Raw genomic sequence first — 18,857 nt, 5'->3', positions numbered from 1 at the left:
GTCCTTGCCTTCTATGGTGACCGACACTAGTGTGCCGCCGTCTACCACTGTTCCACGTGGCTTCAGTCCGCCTGGCCCTTACACATAAGAACAACGACGCGATGCAAGATAACAGAGGGGGGCTTACCTGCCCTTCTCCTCAGTGCCCTTAACGACGTAGAGCGCCGCGCGATCTTTCACTCTTCAGTTCTATCTAGTGTACAATCTGGGTGTCGCAACGGCCCTTATAAATGATGTGTTTCCTACATTGCACCAATAAAGCCATCTACATGCATGGCTGTTGGTAGCAAATCCTCTCCAAAGAACAGCAACTTTCGTTGAGACTATCCAGTTTACAAGAGCGTCCCCAGCAGCGCCCTTCAACTGTCGATGTCGAATCATTTATGTCGCTGTGGCCCATTACCGCCACCATTCCCTGTCTCCACCTCAGTGTATCTTACCACAGGCCGTCGCTTGAAAATTCAGAGACTTGGGTGGTTGTCGGGGCTGTCACCACGCTGCCTCTCTCGGTGCCTATCCGATCGCACACAAGACGCACCCCCGTCGATCTCGCAACAAGCTAGCAGGAGGGAAGTCGGCTAGTTTAGACTATGCCATATTGTCAGACGCTAAAGCCCTTTAGATCTCACTTGGAGTGATTCTTCGAATTCTCGAATTCGCTCGGCATCTCGCTTCTCCATACAACCCAGTATATAGAATGAGACGTGTCTACCACCATATTACTTGTCGTCATATACATCTGTGCATCGTGCCGAAGACAAACTCGCAGATGAATTGGATGCCTCCATTCTTAACCAACAAAGGTCTCGATTCTTCTGATGTTTGTGTCATCGTATCGTATCAAGCACAACGCACACATTCCCTAAGATATCAAGACTCTCCGCCTTCAAGAAAGCAAGTGTACTTGGGATCTTGTCCCTGTTTGCATATACGGTTTCTGTATCCTTCCCACTGTCCACATCAACTGATCGAGGGTTTTTCTCAATCGTTGCACAAAGCACGAGCCAGACCATGTCAGGATTGTGCTGCGCTAGCCCAATGTAGAGCTCTCTTGCGATGGATTGGATTTCAGGATGGGCGTGGACACTCAAGAAGCGTCGGCATAGCTTGGTCATATCCCAAGCCAAAGCATCACCGAGTTCAGTGCCTTCCACCACCGCCCTTAACGCTGATAACAAAGATCGATACGTCCGATGGGACGACGAATAGGGGGTCCGTGTCCCGATGTTGCCGCCTCGGCGACGAGTCAAAGCATTCGTGGAGTCCGCCACTTCGAGCTGTAAAAGCATCCTCTGGAACCGTGGCCAGACGTCATCCAATACCCGGCGATACATGAAATCGCCAACGTTCAGCACCAAGGACTCTACAAGACCCGCGGCTTCTGTTACTACGAAGGGTTCGGTGTCACTAAGCCGATTAATGACAAACGGCCACGCCTTGTGTATCGAAGGGAGGACCGAAGATTCTGTCGTTCTGAGGATTGGAACCGAAGAAGCCAGAAGAGAGAGTATGCGAGCCCGTATCATGGATGAAGGGTGTGTAAGGAAATATAAGGATCGAGAGATAATTTGTTGTGTAAGAGCTTGAAGGGGGGTCAATGGCGAATCGTCCTCAGCAGCAGTTGGAGGAATATGTTCTTCCTCTGCTTCATCCTCAGAAAGACCTTTAGCCCCTTTCTTCCTCTCATCTTCGACATCACCCCACATCGTCTGAGGAACAGGCCCAAAATCATCTTCATCCGGTGCCAGGGGATCGGGGTCATGCCGATGAGCAAACCATCGAAAGAATCCTTCTAATCGCTGCTCTCCTCGATCGAATGCTTCGATCGCTTGATTTCTCTTCGCAGTGCTGTCCGGGTGCTTGTCGTCGACACGTTCGGTACGAACGGCTCGCACAACCTCTCCGAGGACGTCGACCAGGCCTGCCACGATTGCATTATATCCATGGTACTCGTCCAGTCTGTCAAAGCATTCCTCAACAACATCACCAGCATGCTCAACCACTTCGCTTCCCACCAGCCGTACCAGTAAGGCTAAAACCTTCGTCGCGTCAATATCGAGGCGCGCACGAGTAAGATGTAAGGAACATGAATTCAGGGCGTAGTCGAAGTTGGCTACGAGGATGTGTGCGGGAGATGTGTATGCAGTCGCAGAAGTTATAACGCGCAACGTAGACTGAGCAGTGGAGGCGACGAAGGGATGGGGGGATACAAGGGAATGAAGAGCCGGGTACAGAGACTCCAGCAAGAGGGGCCGGAATTTCTGTGTGAGTACTGATGAAGTGATGGCAAGGAGGTGAAGCAAAAGCGCAGAGTGGACCTGTAACATAATAGATTTCGAAGGGCCAGAGGCGCTCGGGCCACTTCGTTTTTTGTCTGAATCGAGCAAGGTTTGAAGCTCATTCATCCCTTTCTTGTATTCAATGATCGTATTGCTTCCTTGGTGTTCCTCAATCTCGTGATTGTCTGTTGGGGCCGTCGAAGCCGTATCATGAAATGTATCTAAGTTTTCCGTAACCGCCCGCACGATCCATCGACACGCTTTAGAAAACTTCTTCCCTTGCTTCTGGAGCACATTTTGCTCCAAGCCCTTCTCGTTGCCGCCGAGAGTGACGCCTCCAATACCCTCTAACAAACGACCTGCGACCCAAAGCGCCGCGTTAGCTTCTTGCAGTTTACGAGTGCCTGTTCCCCGTTCCACAAACCACTCAAGGGTATACAAGGCAGTCTCACCCCCTGCACGTGCTAATTCGCGAAGCATTTGTTCAAGAGACTTAAAAGCCTCGAGCTCGCTGCTGCTGTTGGTCGATCTTAGCTGCGTAAGCTCTAAGCTTGGAAACGGGATAGGAGAGGGCTCGAGTGTATCGTTTGAGCTATCCCCTAGGAATTGGCTTGTGGCAGTAGTCATCGGCATGATCGATGGTATAGAGAAGTCTAGCACATAGAGTAGACTGAATCCCCATTTCTCGACGTGACCGGTAGGACCCAGTAGAGTTTGAATAGAAGAACGTAGGGCTTTCGCGGAGGATGAGCCAGAGGAAGCGATCATGCAGACTGCTTCTACCTGGGAGGCAAGGTATTGCACCTTGGCATCGGAATGAGTGGGGATGAGTCGGGGGAGAGAGTTCATGTTCGTTTGCGTCATATCAAGTATGAGCCGCACGATGCTGCTATCCTTGTCGTTTGCCAATTGATCAATTAAACCGTTCCTTGCTAGTAATGACACCTCGGAATATGAAGAGACAGAAAGTGTCAAGCTATAGGACAATAGGAGGGCATGGCTGGGCACCAGAGTGAGTCGGGTCTTCCCTAATATCATATTGGAGAAATTCGCGAGGGCCAGGAGAACCTGTGCGTTTGGATGCCTTAATAATGGTGCGAGAGTGTTAAGAGCGATGTGGAGCTGAGATGCCATAGCAGTTAACCAAGACGTCGACCGTACAAAGCCTGGAGACTTTGGATCGGGGCCAGGTGTCTCCCGCGAAGATGACATATCGTCACCCAGGTACGACGATGTGGTAATACTGTCATTCGGACCGACGATATTCGATAACTCTTCAATACCACTGGCCATGCCTCGAACCAAACCCTGTGCGACACAGACGTCATCTCCCAAGCTATGCAGTATTTCATTTTTCATAACGAGAAGAGCTGCCTCGCAGATTTCACTGTTCTGCCACCCACTCACGCCCGCCTGTTTGCCAAGGATGACTTTGCACATCGAGCTGACGACACCAGGCAAAATAATGGGAGCATAATTCGCACCAAAGTACTCTGATACGAGAATGTTCAGTAGTTGAAGTGATACCAGCTGTAGAGGCCGATGTGAACTGGTGACTGAGTCGAGCACATTGTGCACAAGTTGACCCAGTATTGGGAAGAACTTGGGGCTTTGGGCGTGGCTTTTGAACCGCCCAAAAATCTCCTCCGGGGGATGCGAGGGTGGAGTTTTGCGCATAACGGAGGCTTCAGCTTGACTTCTTGGCCGCATCAGTTGGAGAATACACCGAGCGGCAGCCTCTTTCGTATGATCATCGCGCTTCCGAAATTTTGGACCAGCTTGAAAGAGGTTCGAACCCGACAGCATAACGAGCTGCTCCCATGTTTGTACATCACATGTCCACCACCATGTTTTGGACAGAACTTCGAGGACTGAAGAAATACGCTCGAGCACTTGATCTGGTACAGTTTGCAGGTCATTTCTTTGCAGAATGCTGGAGATAGGAAAAAACACGTATTGAATCAGGGCTTGATTCAGTAGCGATTGGGGCTCGGACAACGACTTGAGACGTGTCACAAGTGCATCCAGCAATGCAAGAAGCTGCCGTTCATTCGCTCGCGTGAGTCTTGAGCATCCTAGAAGCGGTACGCATATTTCCTTAAGCTAAGCATGGAATAAATAAAGCGACCTGACACCAAAGGAATTTCCGCATACCTTTTGAAAAGCATCGCTCGCTTGGGCATCGTGAGAGGGAGAATGTGACATCACATGATTGAGATTCTCCCTCAGAGTGGCTGTGCCCTTCTGTCAAGTTTGCACCATGTCGGGTTTTGATGCGAACACTGTCCATGCCGTGCCCGTTCTTCGCCCCGATCCTTCATCATCATCGGGCCTGTCGGGCGGCCTCTCCTCCTCTGAATTTAATTCCCTGCTTCGTGATTTCATAATGGCGTTCCGCGTTGGAGGTGATTTCATCTATCGGCACGTTCCTCTCAGCATGTGCGACGCGTTATTTGAGTGCTTGACGCGTTTTTCCTTCTAGGGATCAACTCCGCGCAAATGTGATTCTCAAGCAATATCTTTTGGACGTTGATCTCCGTCACGTCGGCTTATTTCACGAGGAGCTCGGGCATGCAATTCAGGTTCACCCTGGAGTCTTAGTGCCTTTGGTAGGCCCTGTCATTTAGTACAGTCTACTAAGGGACTGAACTTTTCGTTAGTTTGAAAAAGAAGCCACCAGATGTGCGAAACGCATTCTTGAACCCGGCCGGCACCTCAGCGACTCAAGAAGGGACGGCCAGCGCAGTGACGACGAGGAGGACACCGCCCAAATTATCGGTGGAGTGGCCTCAGAGATCCCCCTCATTCAAGTAATGATACATACCGGGATGAACATGCAGAGCCTTCGCAACCTCACCTCTGAATCAATGAACAAGCTCATCAGAACCCCCGGTATTGTCATCCAGACGGCCACTCTCCAAGCCCGGGCCACCAAGCTCGCTCTCCGATGTCGTGTCTGTGGCTCTACAAAACGTATTTATCCAACTTCTGGCATTGGTGGTATTGGGACTGGGGGTGGGCGGGGCGAGCAGGGGCTCCCGCGAATCTGTGACGCGTAAGGATTGAGACCCGATCTTTGTGGGAGTAAGCTTACATTCCTTAAAGTCCCCCCTTAGAGTCTGGGCAGAAGAAGGATTGTGGGCTCGATCCTTACCAGATCATGCATGACAAATGCGAGTTCATGGACAGCCAGACTTTGAAACTGCAAGAAGCTCCAGATATGGTCCCAGTAGGAGAGCTTCCGCGCCACCTGATACTATTCGCTGACAGGTACTCCATCCAACCGTACGGGTTCCATGGCGTTGATTGTTTGTTCGATTTTTCAAGGTACCTAACTTCCAGAGTGGCACCCGGCTCAAGAGTGATCGTGACGGGGATCTACTCCACTTTCAATGTTGGGAAGAATGTGGGTATTTTTGCTCTCCCGCATGACCTGACTCTAGAATGGTAGCAGAAAAACTCTTCAGGAGCAGTAGCTGTCCGCCAGCCGTACCTGCGACTCTTGCACATCGAACAAGATACATCGTTTTCTGGTTCTCATGGGGCTTTCGGTTCCCGCTTTACCCCTCAAGAAGAGGAGGAATTCGCTCAGATGGCCAGAAGTCCTGCATTCTATGAGCGATTTGCCAACAGCGTTGCCCCTAGTATTTTTGGTAGTTTGGGTATGATCCTCCGAGTTCCTCGGGCCCATTCATCCCGCTCATGCTACTCCTATCCCCACAGACATTAAAAAGGCTATCGCCTGCCTATTGTTCGGTGGCTCCAAAAAGTTGCTACCAGATGGGATGCGGCTTCGCGGAGACATCAACGTGTTGCTTCTTGGGGATCCCGGGACGGCCAAGTCGCAGTTGCTGAAATTTGTTGAGAAGGTCCCTCTTAGTTACGCTAAGGCAAATGCAAGTCACTGACCGTTGTTGCAGGTAGCACCAATTGCTGTATATACGTCAGGAAAAGGCAGTAGCGCAGCTGGTTTGACCGCAAGTGTTCAGCGCGATAGCACCTCAGTGAGCGTTGGTGCCTATGCTTCCATACACACGCTCACTGCCAGTCGTTACACAGCGCGAGTTTTACCTCGAGGGAGGCGCGATGGTCTTGGCGGATGGCGGAGTTGTATGTATTGACGAGTTTGATAAAATGCGAGACGAAGATAGGGTGGCGATTCATGAAGCTATGGAACAGCAGACTATCTCAATAGCTAAAGCCGGGATCACAACCGTCCTCAACTCGAGAGCAAGCGTCCTAGCCGCTGCTAATCCTGTGTTCGGGCGGTATGACGAAGCTAGAAGTGCCGGGGATAACATCGATTTCCAAGTCACCATTTTGTCTCGTTTTGATATGATCTTTATCGTCAAAGATACTCATGATGAGGCGCGAGATAAGGTTCGTCGGCCCTGGCTTGACAAATCCCCCAACTGATCCTTTTACGCAGGCTATAGCAGAGCATGTCGTTGGTTTGCATATGAACCGGGTTATGGAAGTTGAAACGAACGTTGAAGGGGAACTTAGTCTGGAAAAGATGAAACGATACATTGCTTTTTGCAAAGCGTGAGTTTGCTGATTGCCACGTTCGAGATCATTGTAACCTGACTCCCAAACTGAAGGAAATGCGCCCCTCGCTTGACGCCTGAAGCAGCAACGCTTCTGAGCAGTCACTTTGTAGCATTCCGGAAGGAAGTTCAACAGCTTGAGGCTGAGAACAGGGAAAGGAATTCTATTCCTATGACCGCACGGTATGTCACAAATTCCATGCATTAGCCCCGCATCAGCCCTGACAATGCCCACAGTCAACTAGAAGCCATCATTCGTATCTCTGAGGCACTCGCCAAAATGACATTATCGCCGACGGTGCACGAGCACCACGTCAACGAGGCAATTCGCTTGTTCAAAACTTCGACCATGGACGCTGTCACAGCCAGTGGGGTGGAGGGCATTTCTCGCGGCGAGCTGAATGAGGAGGTGCAGGCCATAGAGAAAGAAATAAGGAAGCGGCTTCCTATTGGTTGGAGCACAAGTTACCAGGCTTTGGTGAAGGAGTTTGTGCAGAATCAAGGTTTTACTCAACATGCTCTCGATCGTTCTCTGTACATTCTAGAAAAACGGGAAGTGATACGATTCTCAAACCAAAAGAAGGTCGTTCATAGGTATGCCCTTTGACCTCATACATCTCACCAAGAGCTGAACCACCTCGTTACTCAGATCTGGCGTTTAGTTAGCAAATACATGACTGTATCGATGCACCCCTTATACTCAGCATGGCTATTTCTAATGTAACCTACTGGCATATCTAGCTAGCACCTGGAATCAATCCTTTTTCTTATTTGACAGCTATACAATAAGAAGGCGCAAATATGACTGGTAACCACCTCGGCTCGACGCTGGACACATCGCCCCCGGGGCTAGCTGGCTTCTTGCCTGATGGTCTACTGACTTAGACCACCGGGGGCTGGGGAACTTGCTATGAAAAGCTGACGTGTTCAGGGTACTCAAGTGTGCTCGGTGTCGGTGGTTCTGCTGCGAGACGCGAGAAACGCCGGTTCCTTTAATATCCATGAGTCGTTTCTGAGAAAAGCGTTTATTTATCATTTTTCTCAAGACTCTCATGATTCTGAATGATTGAAATCGATGGCCAATCCGTGGCAGGTCTCATGTCTCACCGTGCGGTCGTGCTTCTAGTGTGGATTCCTGGGCGAAGCGCAGAGCACGCGGACTACAGGCAGTTATTAATTGTCTAGTGACATGGACTGCGTTAGGTATCGATTCCGAGCCTTTATCAGAAGAAGGAAAGGGACGCAACTACTAGGCAGGAGCTCCGGAGCGGCACAGAGATATAATGAACCAACCGTTTGATCCTGAATGCCCGTCCCGGATGTACATAGATTATAAGGCCCCGGGGCCTCACTCCCGCCCACGCTAACGATCATATTCCGCCGTAGTGAAGAGGGAATACACATTAAGTATATAGAACGAAATGTGCGAGTAGATTTTCTATCCTGACAACTGCTTGCCAGACGGAAAACTAATATGAAATCGAGTACAGCTGTATATGGACGGCTCATATACCCTAGATTACTGCGGCAGGTTGTTGTTGACCATGCCACCAAAACAAAATTCGAAACCACCCCATACTGTGAGCCGAATGAGAGAGCCATACATGATACCGGGCATGGATAAGTGCTGGAATGTTCCCTGACGGAACTGACGGAACCGACGGGCTTTGACAGTCAATATTGCTAAGGGTCCACAACTGATGGCCAGAAAAAAAATGATCCATTTTTTGTTTCCGCCCACAACCTCTTCTGAAGCATTACTAGAACGACTCGATACCCCATGAACGCGGAGAACGAAGAGCTTTGGAGCGATCCAGAGGAAACGGACCATGGATCGATGGTATCCATGGCCGTCCCAGAATCACTACATAACGCCTCTGTCCTCAGCGACGAGGCTGAATCGGAGGACGGAGGGAGTGAGGACTCCGTCCTTTCCTACAACTTTGAGAGGGACGGCGAGAGATTTTTCGTCCAGGAGGAAGGGAGGAGGTACAACAAGCTTAATCGCTTGTACCCCCTTCCAGCCGGTACGTCGCCCCCCACAGTCCACAGCAGGCAAGTTTACATTCATCCTGATAATTTTTTTGCGTGGTAGATGGCGAGGAATGGCAAAGACTGTACGTTCATGTTTCTCGGCGACTATTCATGGCGAATCTCACATTCACGACATCCAGGTCGGACCTGCACGAGGTCCTCAAACTCTGTGTAGGCGGGCTGTATCAGGCCCCAATTACTGTGGACCGTCTGCTTGCCCACGCAGAAGGGGAGGAGAAGCACATTTTGGATTGTGGTACGTCGATTTTGCTGTGTTATTATATCTCCGTCACACCAAGAACAGTGCTGAGAAATCTCTCAGGATGTGGAGGCGGAGAATGGTTAGTGCATATATACTGGTGGCGGCTGGAAGATTTATTCTGACCGGTGCGATTAAGGATGATCGAAATGGCGAGGGTATGTTTGCACGATTCATATTCATTGATTCCTAGCGAATGCTCGAGTCTTGTCACACCACCTGACATTCGTTCTTGCAACTGCAGAAATTCCCTCATGCAAAGGTTGGTGTTCAGATCATCTTCTCGTGCGATCATAATTACGTGAGATTGATATAAGTATACATGCTGTCCATCATCAGGTTGTCGGCGTTGATCTCGCGCCAGGGCTCATCTGGTAAGGTCTTTGCCAATTTTTGGATGAGCACTTTCAGGAGCCGATATGTATTCATATTTCAGGGAAATGATGCCCCCCAATTGCCGGTTCGTGTGCCAGTGGATAACTCAAGTTTAGTCGGTGCAAGAGCGCTAAAACTTCGCAGAGTGGAATTTGATGACATCAACAAACCATTGAGACATTTCCGTGGTGCGTTGGTTATTTCAGCTTGTTAACTGCACTTGGAGTCATATGTACATTGACATTTTGTACTTTAGGAAAGTTCGATGTGGTTCACGCTAGATCGTGTTTCCTCGGTGTGCGTCAGCCATGACTCCTACTAACTGGTTCATCTTCATCGAGTCCATCAATAGGTCGATAATTACGAACAATTCCTGGACAGGATGGTACAATGCCTGAAACCAGGTGTGTTCAGGCCGAACCCGCACATGCAGTTAGTTCTAATGTGAAACTTGCGGTCCCAAATTTTAGGTGGTATAGTATTAGTCGTCGAAAGCCCGCTTCGGTTGACAGTACCGGAAGATCTGGCAATAAACGGCGGAAATCTCGAGGCCCAGGTAATCCAAATGTTCCAGTGTATGTTTCCTGACGTGGTTTTGCTTTTTGTCCTCGCTGACATACTACCCAGGGGCGGAAGATGCCATAGAAGGCAATGGATCAGATGTCAGGGCCATCGACAACCTACAAGGGTTGGTAGAAGAACATCCCCTGCTGGAGAATAAGGAGTCCTTTGTTGCTACCGTCCCAGTCGGCCGATGGGGAGGTGAGCACATTGGTGGACTTATGCAAGAAAATTTTGTGGTAAGTTACACCATCGGTCCCAGGCCCCTCATTGATATGGATGCTCTTCTCAGAAATTGGTGCATGCGTTGGGACCCGTCCTCCTCAGGGCAGGGTATCCTGCACCAATGGTGGATCAGTGGATGGCATCGGTTGAAGGGGGTGAGTCGTCCATATATAACAGACCAGAAGAGCCTCTGACTACGTTATTTTCAGCCCTCCGTTCCCCTTGGGCGAGGTTTACCTCGCGATGGACATACTGCTGTGCATCACGGGTGCTGGATGCAGAAGCAGACGAGGATGACGGAGAGGAAGGAGAATAACGTCGATCCCTTTGTGCCCCGTGGTGATAAATAACTACATACGGTGTCTGGAACCTAGAGACCTGCTAATGCGGAGCTATCCATTGAGGATGTAGGGTTGACTCCCTGTGGGAGTGCCAGCGTGCTGTATTTCGATGTCGCAACGAAGTGTAACGTCGACGGATAGAGTCATGGCTAGTCCAGCTACGGATACTAGTAGATGTGCTGATCCCAAACGTACCAAATCCATGCCTGATTCCTGCGTATTAATATTACTAGTACAATGAACGCACAAAGGATAAACCGCAATCATTACCAATATTCGGTGGTACAGCGATATCGATAGTGGGCAGTCTGCTCCAATTGAGGATCATGGCTAACCGATAGCCAGATCAACTGTTTGCGGTAAAGATGGATGTCGTCAATCGCATCGATCAGCCTACATCATCGGACCTAGATCGTTCATAGGAAAATTGTCTCGCTGCCCCGATATTCCTACTATACTAGCTGTTGTTTGAGCCGCGTGCATGTTGCCGGCAAAATGTTTCACGATATCTCGGATCTGATCTCAAATCAAATGGAGAGACAACCAATTGACCTAGACAAAGCTCGGCACATTTACCGCAGTAGATTGGATTAGGATTCTGCTTTCTTGAAGACTTCACAGCTGATTGCCACGCAGATTAAAATTTCTTTTTTCCGGCTGGAAGCAGATACCCCAAGAACAGTTATAATTAATGAGGAACAACGAGGAGCTGGAGTGATCCTGATATCCAAATGATTATTGTGGATTGATTATGGTTTCCTCAGCCACCAGAGCCATAACTTAGCACCCCTGTCCGTAGCGACGAGGCAAGATCGGGAGATGGAGAGCGAGGACCCAGTCCTCTTCCAGGTATCCGGGAGAGAAATTCCGTGGCTAGCCTGCTGAATTGGAGACCGCTCAGTAATATATCGATATTGACCTTGGATTATCATTTGTACGTCCATCTTTGTATCCAGCCATGAATTACCTTGCTTGCAAGGTCATTGCCAGGTCATAATTGCCGTGGGAAATATGTAACTATTGCAAATTCCTATGAACACATCACATGGTTCCTCTGAATCAATTACTATTTGCAAACACATCACATGGTGCTCCATCACATGGTCCTCGTGGTCGCAATCTCTGCCTCATGTGTGTGCCATTGTTCCAGCAACGCAACGCTGTTCCCAGTGTTCCTTTGTCTTCTTGTTCAACTCTTCAAACCGTGAGTCCGCCCGCTTTAGAGCCTCGCACACAGGCCGTGTGAAAAGGGTTTCATCGAAATCTCTCAATAAGCGGATGGTTTCTCTCCCCGAGCTCCGCGACAATGCAACGTATGCACTGAATGGTGTCAGTGCTCCAGTAGGAGGACTTGCTAGGTCGATTATTACATGTCCGATCGTTTGGCCTTGCGCGCGATAGTCCGTGAAACCATATGCTCCCGTTATAGGGAGTTGTTTCCGCTTCACACTTTTGGCTTTCCCTCCTCCAATCTTCAGTTGGTATGTTTGTTCCTTAGGGAAAATTGGCACCACTCCATCGGGTAAGTCTCCCACCCGGCTTGGATTGCCATATTCCAGCCTAATAAGAATGCACGATGGTGGGTAAACCAGCGATACTCTAGGCCCCCAGTTGGATGTCGTAGCCTCCCTCGGATCAGGGATTATTTCCACAACCTCGCCGCGAGTACCATTGGCAATATTCATATCCGTGTTTATGTTTGACGTCACCATAACCTTTGCGCCGATGGCAAAATGAACGATATCAGGGAGTCTTGCGCCTTCAAGGACCGCCTTGCTGTTGTTTTTGGAGAGCTTTCCTTGTGCAGCGCGGATCCACCTCTCGCGTAAGTTGAGTGGCCTCCCTTTGATGGTATCCTCTGCTCCACATGAAAACAATCGCTGATGCGCTCCTTTGCAGTGACTCTCCAGAGCCGCTGCATTCCATTGCTCGCGGACCCCATGTCGAGGTGTGACCAGCCTCGCGTTGCGCCACGGTGAGTTCACAAAATCTGGTGTGGATCCGTCTCTGGATAACAGAACCAGATTCTTCAGCAAAGTCAGATGTTGGGGATTGCAGGTTCCATCGCGGCAGTGCCGAAGTAACTCGACCCACTCCGGATCTGTGACTCTCATCTGTTCCTTCAGAATAACAACTGTGTTGAATTTCTCGAACAGGCTGCTTCCCAAAGCTGCCTCTGGAGAATCCGAGAGGGATGATGGCCAGTATAAGGGTGCAGCGGTGCCCTCGCTGACTGGAGGGAACTGGTGGAAATCGCCGCAGAGAATGAGGTTTAAACCTCCGAATGGTTCGTCTTGCCTAGTTCCATGCACCTGCGTCATGATGATGCAAAGAACTGATGAAAGTTTTGCCAAGAATGATCGCGAAATCATTGAGCACTCATCAATGATGAGATATCGCCGCATTCGCCATTCCTTAGCCAAATCTGCAATCTGTTGCATTGTCGGCATTTTTTTCCCCAATGGGATACCGGCCAGGGTGTGCAGTGTCCTACCTCCAATGTGGCACGCCGCAATTCCGGTGTAAGCTCCTTTGGCAAGCATACCAGATGAGTTGTTTGCTTCGAACAGACGGGTAATAGCTTGAATTACCACAGACTTCCCAGTGCCCCCTTCGCCCAAAAGAAGCATGGAGAGTTGATCCTGGTGAATCCCTCTTATTGTATTGAGGACGTGAACTGAAATGAGGTCATACGCTCGTATTTGGTCAACTCCAAGCTGAAGCGCAGAATCCGCTTGCTGCGTTGCAACTTGAGTGCTGCCGCCTAGGGATTCTACACCACCTTGCGAGATCGCTGGCTCTGCAGTCCCAGAAACGACTTCTACGGTGCCAACGGCTCCCATCGGTGATCCGCCAGGTTCTGCACACCCTCCACGCTCGTTCTTGATCGCTGATTTCCATACTGCCTGTCTTTCATCGTTGTAGATTCCAATGCCGGAATGGCCGGGCTCAATTCCCCAAGCCTCAACCCATGACCCGAAGACATGTGCCGCCTTTGCGTGTTCAACTGCCTGTAAGCCATGAATGATCTCTCGTGTAGGTTCCTGCTTGCTAACAAAAGCTTCCAAATTTGCTTCGCTTAGGTCATGGTCGAAGCCTTGGCTGGACTCGTCCTTTTCGTGACCATCGTCTGATTCATCTCCTGCATCGATCGAATCATTCACCACCGTATCTTGTGTGCGTGACCGTTCAGCAGCATCCTTGCAATCGTAGTAGAACTGTGCATTGCCAATCATGGCGACTTTGTCATTGCCTGCTGCCCGCAAGAACGAGTCGTAAGAATCTTTCCATGTTTCCTCGGACATTTTTAGTGAGCTCATCTTGCGCCATGGTTTGAGAAGGCAAAGGATAGAGGCTCTATGTACGTCTGCTTCATCAGCATCATCTGACCGAGGGAGCCATTTTCCGACGATGTTGGCAATGGTGCGGTGATTCTTGGGGCGCACAACACGGATTCGAGATGCATGCCATGGATGCTGTGTGTGGTATTTGACACGCATGTTTGTAGGTCTGCCCGCATGTCTAGCGACGTCATTTCGGACTTTATCCCCCTGTTCAGATATGGGCCCTTTCTTGTGGGAAACCTGCTCCTCGTAAGTGTCCGAGATAAACTCAAGGAGTGACATGTCTTCCAGCTCATCGCCTCTGAAAACATAGTCATCCACCTGCGACTTTGTGACCAAGGCCCCTTCTGGGCTCAGACCCAATGTCAGAAGCTCGACGTCACAATTTAAGCCCTGAGAAGCTTGAACAGCATCTGGTGGGGTGGACTTGCAGCCGTCCTCGTCCACGTCTGTGGGGATGTCCATATGGCCGCTTACATCTTTGCCATTATCATCCATATCCTCAGTTCTTTGCTGGTCTTGATCGGGCCCAGGTTTCCTAACGAGAGGTCAGTCAATTATGAAAACATCTTTTAATATTTCTCCTTACCATGTCGTACGTTGGAGTGTTGGCCATTGACGCAGTAACAGGCGAGAAAACGATGTCCAATATAACGGTACATAGTAGTGAGATTTGAATGTATCTCCCCAACCCATCAGGTATGAAATCACCTGGGGTCCTGATTGCTCCATATCCCTATTAAGGGTATTTATGCAATGAAACACCAGCTTACGGTTACGGTCACGGATACCATTTGTACGCTCATCTTCAGCAAAGTGGTAAGCAAGCTTCTGAGCCAGCAGTGCTGACGCATTGGCTAACTTTGTCTGCGCTTTGGTCGCATACTTAGTGATGTACCAACAGATATTTTTGGTATCCTCGCCATTCGTGAGAAGTTTAATATCATGGTTGCAGCGCAGGAACACAAGGAGGTGAGGGTTGTAGTTATTCACATAGCCATATGAGCGTTGAGGTTTCCAGTTTCCATTCTCATCCACGACAGCACTGTCAGATAAGGGGAATGGTGCTCCTCGCTTGCATTTCAGCTTGTGAGTATTCCAGTCTTCTCGAAGGCACAGGTTGGCCTTGCATGTGTGGATTTGGCAGGAACGCATAAGACGTCTCTCGAGTGCAGCAGCTTGATTATGGAAATCAGCATTATTGGGATGGGGCGGACGACAGAACCCGACATCGTTTTCACGTTGCATCGCCTTCAACGTCTGTTCGTCCATACCAGGGAGGTGGGCCCGGATATTTGCCTCTATATACGCCTTCATCTTGTCACGGAAAACCACCGAACGGAAGCTGGATCGCAGCTTCTCTGCATCTGGGGCGTTTTGTAGCCAGATGATCATGTGGAGATGCAGGGTTCCACGGTTCTGTGCCTCGACAACACCGACATATGCTTGGATATAACCCAAAATGCCACATTTCCGTTTGATGCGGTGCCCTTCAACCGAAATCCCCAACAGTGTGCTCAACATCGCTTGAATTGTGAAATGGAAAAACTTCGCAGCCGCGTAGGGATCTTTTGCAATTGCCTGCTCACGATCGATCGAGTTGCTAATTACTTTATCTAGAGCATCCAAATCAATCTCCTTCCCCACAAGGACTTGTGCCAGTGGATCATGTATATCGCTTGGATTGACAGTCAGCCAGATACTAGGTGGGCCATATTTTAGTGTCGTGCTCCAGACTTGGCTGCGAATCGCTGCACGGGATGGATCTGTCCCCATCACCCGGCTCGCTGTCGCTCGAATATGCTTCATTAGTCGCTGCACTCCCGGATTTGAGATCGGAAGTCCCCGTGCCTCTTCATGGCTTGCCGCTTTCAAGTCGTCGATGGTTACTTTGGACAGCAGGGATGCATCGAAGTCAAAATCCTTTCTTCCCATTTGAACCTTTGCAGAGGATAGGGCCTGGCGTCTTTGCTCGATACCAAATGCAACAAATGGAAAGGAGTGGTGAGTGCGGAATCGTCTTGAATGATGCTCAAGACAGTAACGAACATGTTCCGTAAAGGACACATTCACCGGCCGACTATCTTCAATCCCACCTTCTCCATACGGAAATAGAACTGGAAAGGCCAATGCCCAAAAATTAAATTTGGGTATGTGATAGCGAGGGTCCAAAGATGCTTCGTTGGTTCGTAGTTTGCCAAAATCTCTTACTAATTTCCATCCGTGTCGAACAGCGTATGGGGGTTCTGCCTCAGATTCCTTGACCAGGTTAGTTACTCCCTGGGCTAGTAACTCTGATGTGGAGACTGCAGTGAGCTCCGTTTGGCTGCTGCCAAGATATTGCAATGGGATGACATCCCCCTCGTCTAACATTCCGCCGTAAGTGTAATATTCAAGTATTCAATATGACCGGACTCACCACAAGAGGTACTAGGTTTGTCAACCCCTTCCTCGCTACATGATTCGTCACCGTCATCAATGTCTATCATTGCAAGAAGGTAAGTTTAGAGTGCTTGAATGCAGGCAGGAACACACCATTTCCAGGTACGTATGAGTCATGCTCTTTGAGGAGAGCACTTATTTCTGTTTCTTGACGAATGGCGGCCTTTATCTCCAAAGGTACGTCATCTTCTGGCAGGGAGTTCAACACAGCCTCGTCCATCGTATATTCTGAGAAGCATTTATTATGCTTCATCAGCCATTGAAGTGCAGCCAATACTGCCTTTCTCCGAATACGAAATGTCGATTTGAGCATATGCTGCGGCACATTGCCGACACCAACATAAGTTACTGATATGACAGAGGCGAGGATCTCCACAGGACGGGGCAATTTCTGCCCTTAAAGCATACTGAGGATATCTTCTGTGTTCATAGGAAAGCTCGTCACATTCCCCCGTAATCCTGACTGCAAGCGTGTAGGATCATCCCTTGGTCCACCTTTGGGAAACATCTTGACGACGAAGCAGCGCGGGTAAATGGGAGATAGTAGAAGCTGCTCTGGAATAGTGAGGCAGGAGAGTACATCAGGTACGTCGCCTATCCACATGTTGTTTGATAGGGAAAACCGAGGGATTTTATTACGCTGAAGGTCCTGAAGACACGTTCTACAAAGCATCGCATACCGTTTCCCTTCAGTCTCAATTACTCCCTTCCTCTCCAACAACATGCCATCGATAAGGATCTGAGCAGGATGTCGGTCCTGAGCGGCTGGTTTCAAATGACTGGCGTTTGGAATTTTGTTCACATCAACCATCATACACTCGCGTTCCCAGCGCAGGCATGCACATGCAGCGCAAACAGCCTCTCGAACTGATGCAGAGGAGATTCTTTCCAAGAAGGCGGCCTGGCAATCATGAAGTTCTTCTTTAGAGGGTATATGCAGGAACTGGGTGGAAGCGGCATGGTGATTATCATCAACAAGAAGAGTGGATGTTGTGGGGCCTAGTTCATTCATTTCTGTATCCTCGCCGTCAACGCAAGTTGATGTAGGTTGTTGCCTTCGTTTTGGTGCTGGTCCCGGTGTCGGTGAGCCCAATCTTCTCTTATTTCGCGGAGGGGCTGACTGCTTGTTATCACGATGTTGCTCAAAGATGTTTTGCGCATCAGGAGGAAGGGCTAAGATAAGATCGAGCAACTTTTCACGGTTCCGACGAGCACTGGTGGAGACCAAGATGGAGTGCTCTTTGCAAATTGCAATAATATCTGCCATCGTCAACGGTGAAAGCGAGTCCTTCATGGCCTTGCAGCTGTCGTTGCTCCAGTTTGCTACTAAGCGCTGAGTATGAGTATCTCTCAATACACTCTTCGGTTCCGCAGGCATGCGGGAATACTGCCTACCCAGCACGGCATATTGACATTCATTCAAGCCGTTTGAAGTCGTCGAACTATTGCTTTCTGATGGAAAACAGTGCTGATTTCTCCAAATGGGCGACAAGATAAGCATATATTCACTATCCTGACAGTAAATTGACATTTTATGCGAGCTAGTTCCCGTCGTTCAATGATTACTTTCTGATGGAAACGCGTTCGGATTTCTCCAAATGGCTAGTGCTGATGTTTCCAGCTAGATCTTCTTTGCGCTTCGTGATACAGAGGCTCTTACAGGTCCAGGTAAGCATATAGGTTCGGTGTACTCGGGCCTTCGAAGCTCTAACACCAACCCTAATTATTGGTTTCTGATGGAAGGGATGTTCCTACGTAATACAGAGGGGAAGCTCATAATCATGACTCGAAGCGAAACTGTATGTAGACCACTCTATCTCAGGCACTGTCATGGTGCCGAGGACAAATTAGCTAATTTATGGAGAAGCATAGGTCTTTCTCTGACTGTCGGCCAGGCTTTGAATCAGATCTGCCACCGCCACCAAGCTACCTGTCATGGGGAATCCAGGCTTCGCTTCGATCAATTACGACAATTCAACCATTCTCTCTGTCACATATCTGTGCTTGTGATTTTTGAGTAACTGATTTTGCTCTTGTTTTAGTCCGGCCAATCCATATGTCAATGTACTGTTTCACTGCCGCTTCTTTTCAGCTAGAGAAGCTTCAGAAGTGATTCTAGAGTCGGGATCGTAAGTGATTACTTATTGGTTTCTGTCTTTCACCATGAAATGGCCATCTCCTAGCGCTGAACTAGAAGCACCCGTCAGTCTCACATTGACCCCAATATCCATTACGTTGATGCCAATATGTCCATCACTATCCCGGACACCTGAATCCTTTTCCAATAGATATCTCCCATAAACGGGCTAAAGTGACACTCATGAGTTGTTGGGTAAGCATGGATGTTCGACGCTTTCCCGAAAAGGGCCCCTAATATAGTGGCAACATGGGCTGTTAGGTAAGTATAAACTCAAAGCGTTTATAATATTATGACTGACTAACCCTCTTCC

The 18,857-nt window shown here is 49.2% G+C and overlaps 6 protein-coding genes across 6 annotated transcripts; 3 read left to right on the top strand and 3 right to left on the bottom strand.

Moving 5' to 3' along the window:
• Window positions 1-657: 657 nt before the first annotated feature.
• EI90DRAFT_3155228 (armadillo-type protein) lies at window positions 658-4,484 on the bottom strand (the record flags this gene model as incomplete). The annotated part of the gene is made up of 2 exons (XM_039065984.1): window positions 658-4,382; window positions 4,434-4,484. 2 exons carry the CDS (start codon window positions 4,482-4,484, stop codon window positions 828-830), a joined length of 3,606 nt encoding a protein of 1,201 aa, XP_038915146.1. The 3' UTR covers window positions 658-827.
• A 15-nt stretch (window positions 4,485-4,499) lies between these two features.
• EI90DRAFT_3062100 (MCM2/3/5 family-domain-containing protein) lies at window positions 4,500-7,607 on the top strand. The gene is made up of 13 exons (XM_039060613.1): window positions 4,500-4,700; window positions 4,762-4,888; window positions 4,940-5,334; window positions 5,385-5,549; window positions 5,607-5,685; window positions 5,734-5,941; window positions 6,003-6,148; window positions 6,200-6,283; window positions 6,339-6,659; window positions 6,709-6,824; window positions 6,881-7,009; window positions 7,064-7,420; window positions 7,476-7,607. The coding sequence occupies exons 1-13, from the start codon at window positions 4,540-4,542 to the stop codon at window positions 7,486-7,488; spliced, it is 2,301 nt and encodes a 766-aa protein (XP_038915145.1). The 5' UTR covers window positions 4,500-4,539; the 3' UTR covers window positions 7,489-7,607.
• A 965-nt stretch (window positions 7,608-8,572) lies between these two features.
• On the top strand, window positions 8,573-10,845 carry EI90DRAFT_3062094 (S-adenosyl-L-methionine-dependent methyltransferase). The gene is made up of 15 exons (XM_039060612.1): window positions 8,573-8,853; window positions 8,922-8,943; window positions 9,001-9,116; window positions 9,183-9,201; window positions 9,259-9,277; window positions 9,364-9,381; window positions 9,459-9,493; window positions 9,556-9,579; window positions 9,639-9,682; window positions 9,751-9,791; window positions 9,847-9,898; window positions 9,965-10,069; window positions 10,122-10,294; window positions 10,348-10,435; window positions 10,490-10,845. Exons 1-15 carry the CDS (start codon window positions 8,607-8,609, stop codon window positions 10,594-10,596), a joined length of 1,110 nt encoding a protein of 369 aa, XP_038915144.1. The 5' UTR covers window positions 8,573-8,606; the 3' UTR covers window positions 10,597-10,845.
• Window positions 10,846-11,748: 903 nt separating this feature from the next.
• EI90DRAFT_2923473 (uncharacterized protein) lies at window positions 11,749-12,306 on the bottom strand (the record flags this gene model as incomplete). Its single annotated transcript, XM_039054817.1, has 1 exon — window positions 11,749-12,306. The coding sequence occupies one exon, from the start codon at window positions 12,304-12,306 to the stop codon at window positions 11,749-11,751; it is 558 nt and encodes a 185-aa protein (XP_038915143.1).
• A 4,111-nt stretch (window positions 12,307-16,417) lies between these two features.
• EI90DRAFT_3062089 (uncharacterized protein) lies at window positions 16,418-16,933 on the bottom strand. The gene is made up of 2 exons (XM_039060611.1): window positions 16,853-16,933; window positions 16,418-16,798 (listed from the first exon to the last, which is right to left on the bottom strand). Exons 1-2 carry the CDS (start codon window positions 16,913-16,915, stop codon window positions 16,451-16,453), a joined length of 411 nt encoding a protein of 136 aa, XP_038915142.1. The 5' UTR covers window positions 16,916-16,933; the 3' UTR covers window positions 16,418-16,450.
• Window positions 16,934-18,154: 1,221 nt separating this feature from the next.
• Window positions 18,155-18,687, top strand: EI90DRAFT_3062085 (uncharacterized protein). The gene is made up of 3 exons (XM_039060610.1): window positions 18,155-18,206; window positions 18,275-18,536; window positions 18,591-18,687. The coding sequence occupies exons 1-2, from the start codon at window positions 18,189-18,191 to the stop codon at window positions 18,422-18,424; spliced, it is 168 nt and encodes a 55-aa protein (XP_038915141.1). The 5' UTR covers window positions 18,155-18,188; the 3' UTR covers window positions 18,425-18,536; window positions 18,591-18,687.
• Window positions 18,688-18,857: the final 170 nt, after the last annotated feature.

This window comes from Cantharellus anzutake (assembly GCF_015039405.1).
Source record: "Cantharellus anzutake strain C23 chromosome Unknown EI90scaffold_30, whole genome shotgun sequence".
Classification (NCBI taxonomy): Eukaryota; Fungi; Basidiomycota; class Agaricomycetes; order Cantharellales; family Hydnaceae; genus Cantharellus; species Cantharellus anzutake.
This window is presented reverse-complemented; position numbering and strand designations above follow the sequence as displayed.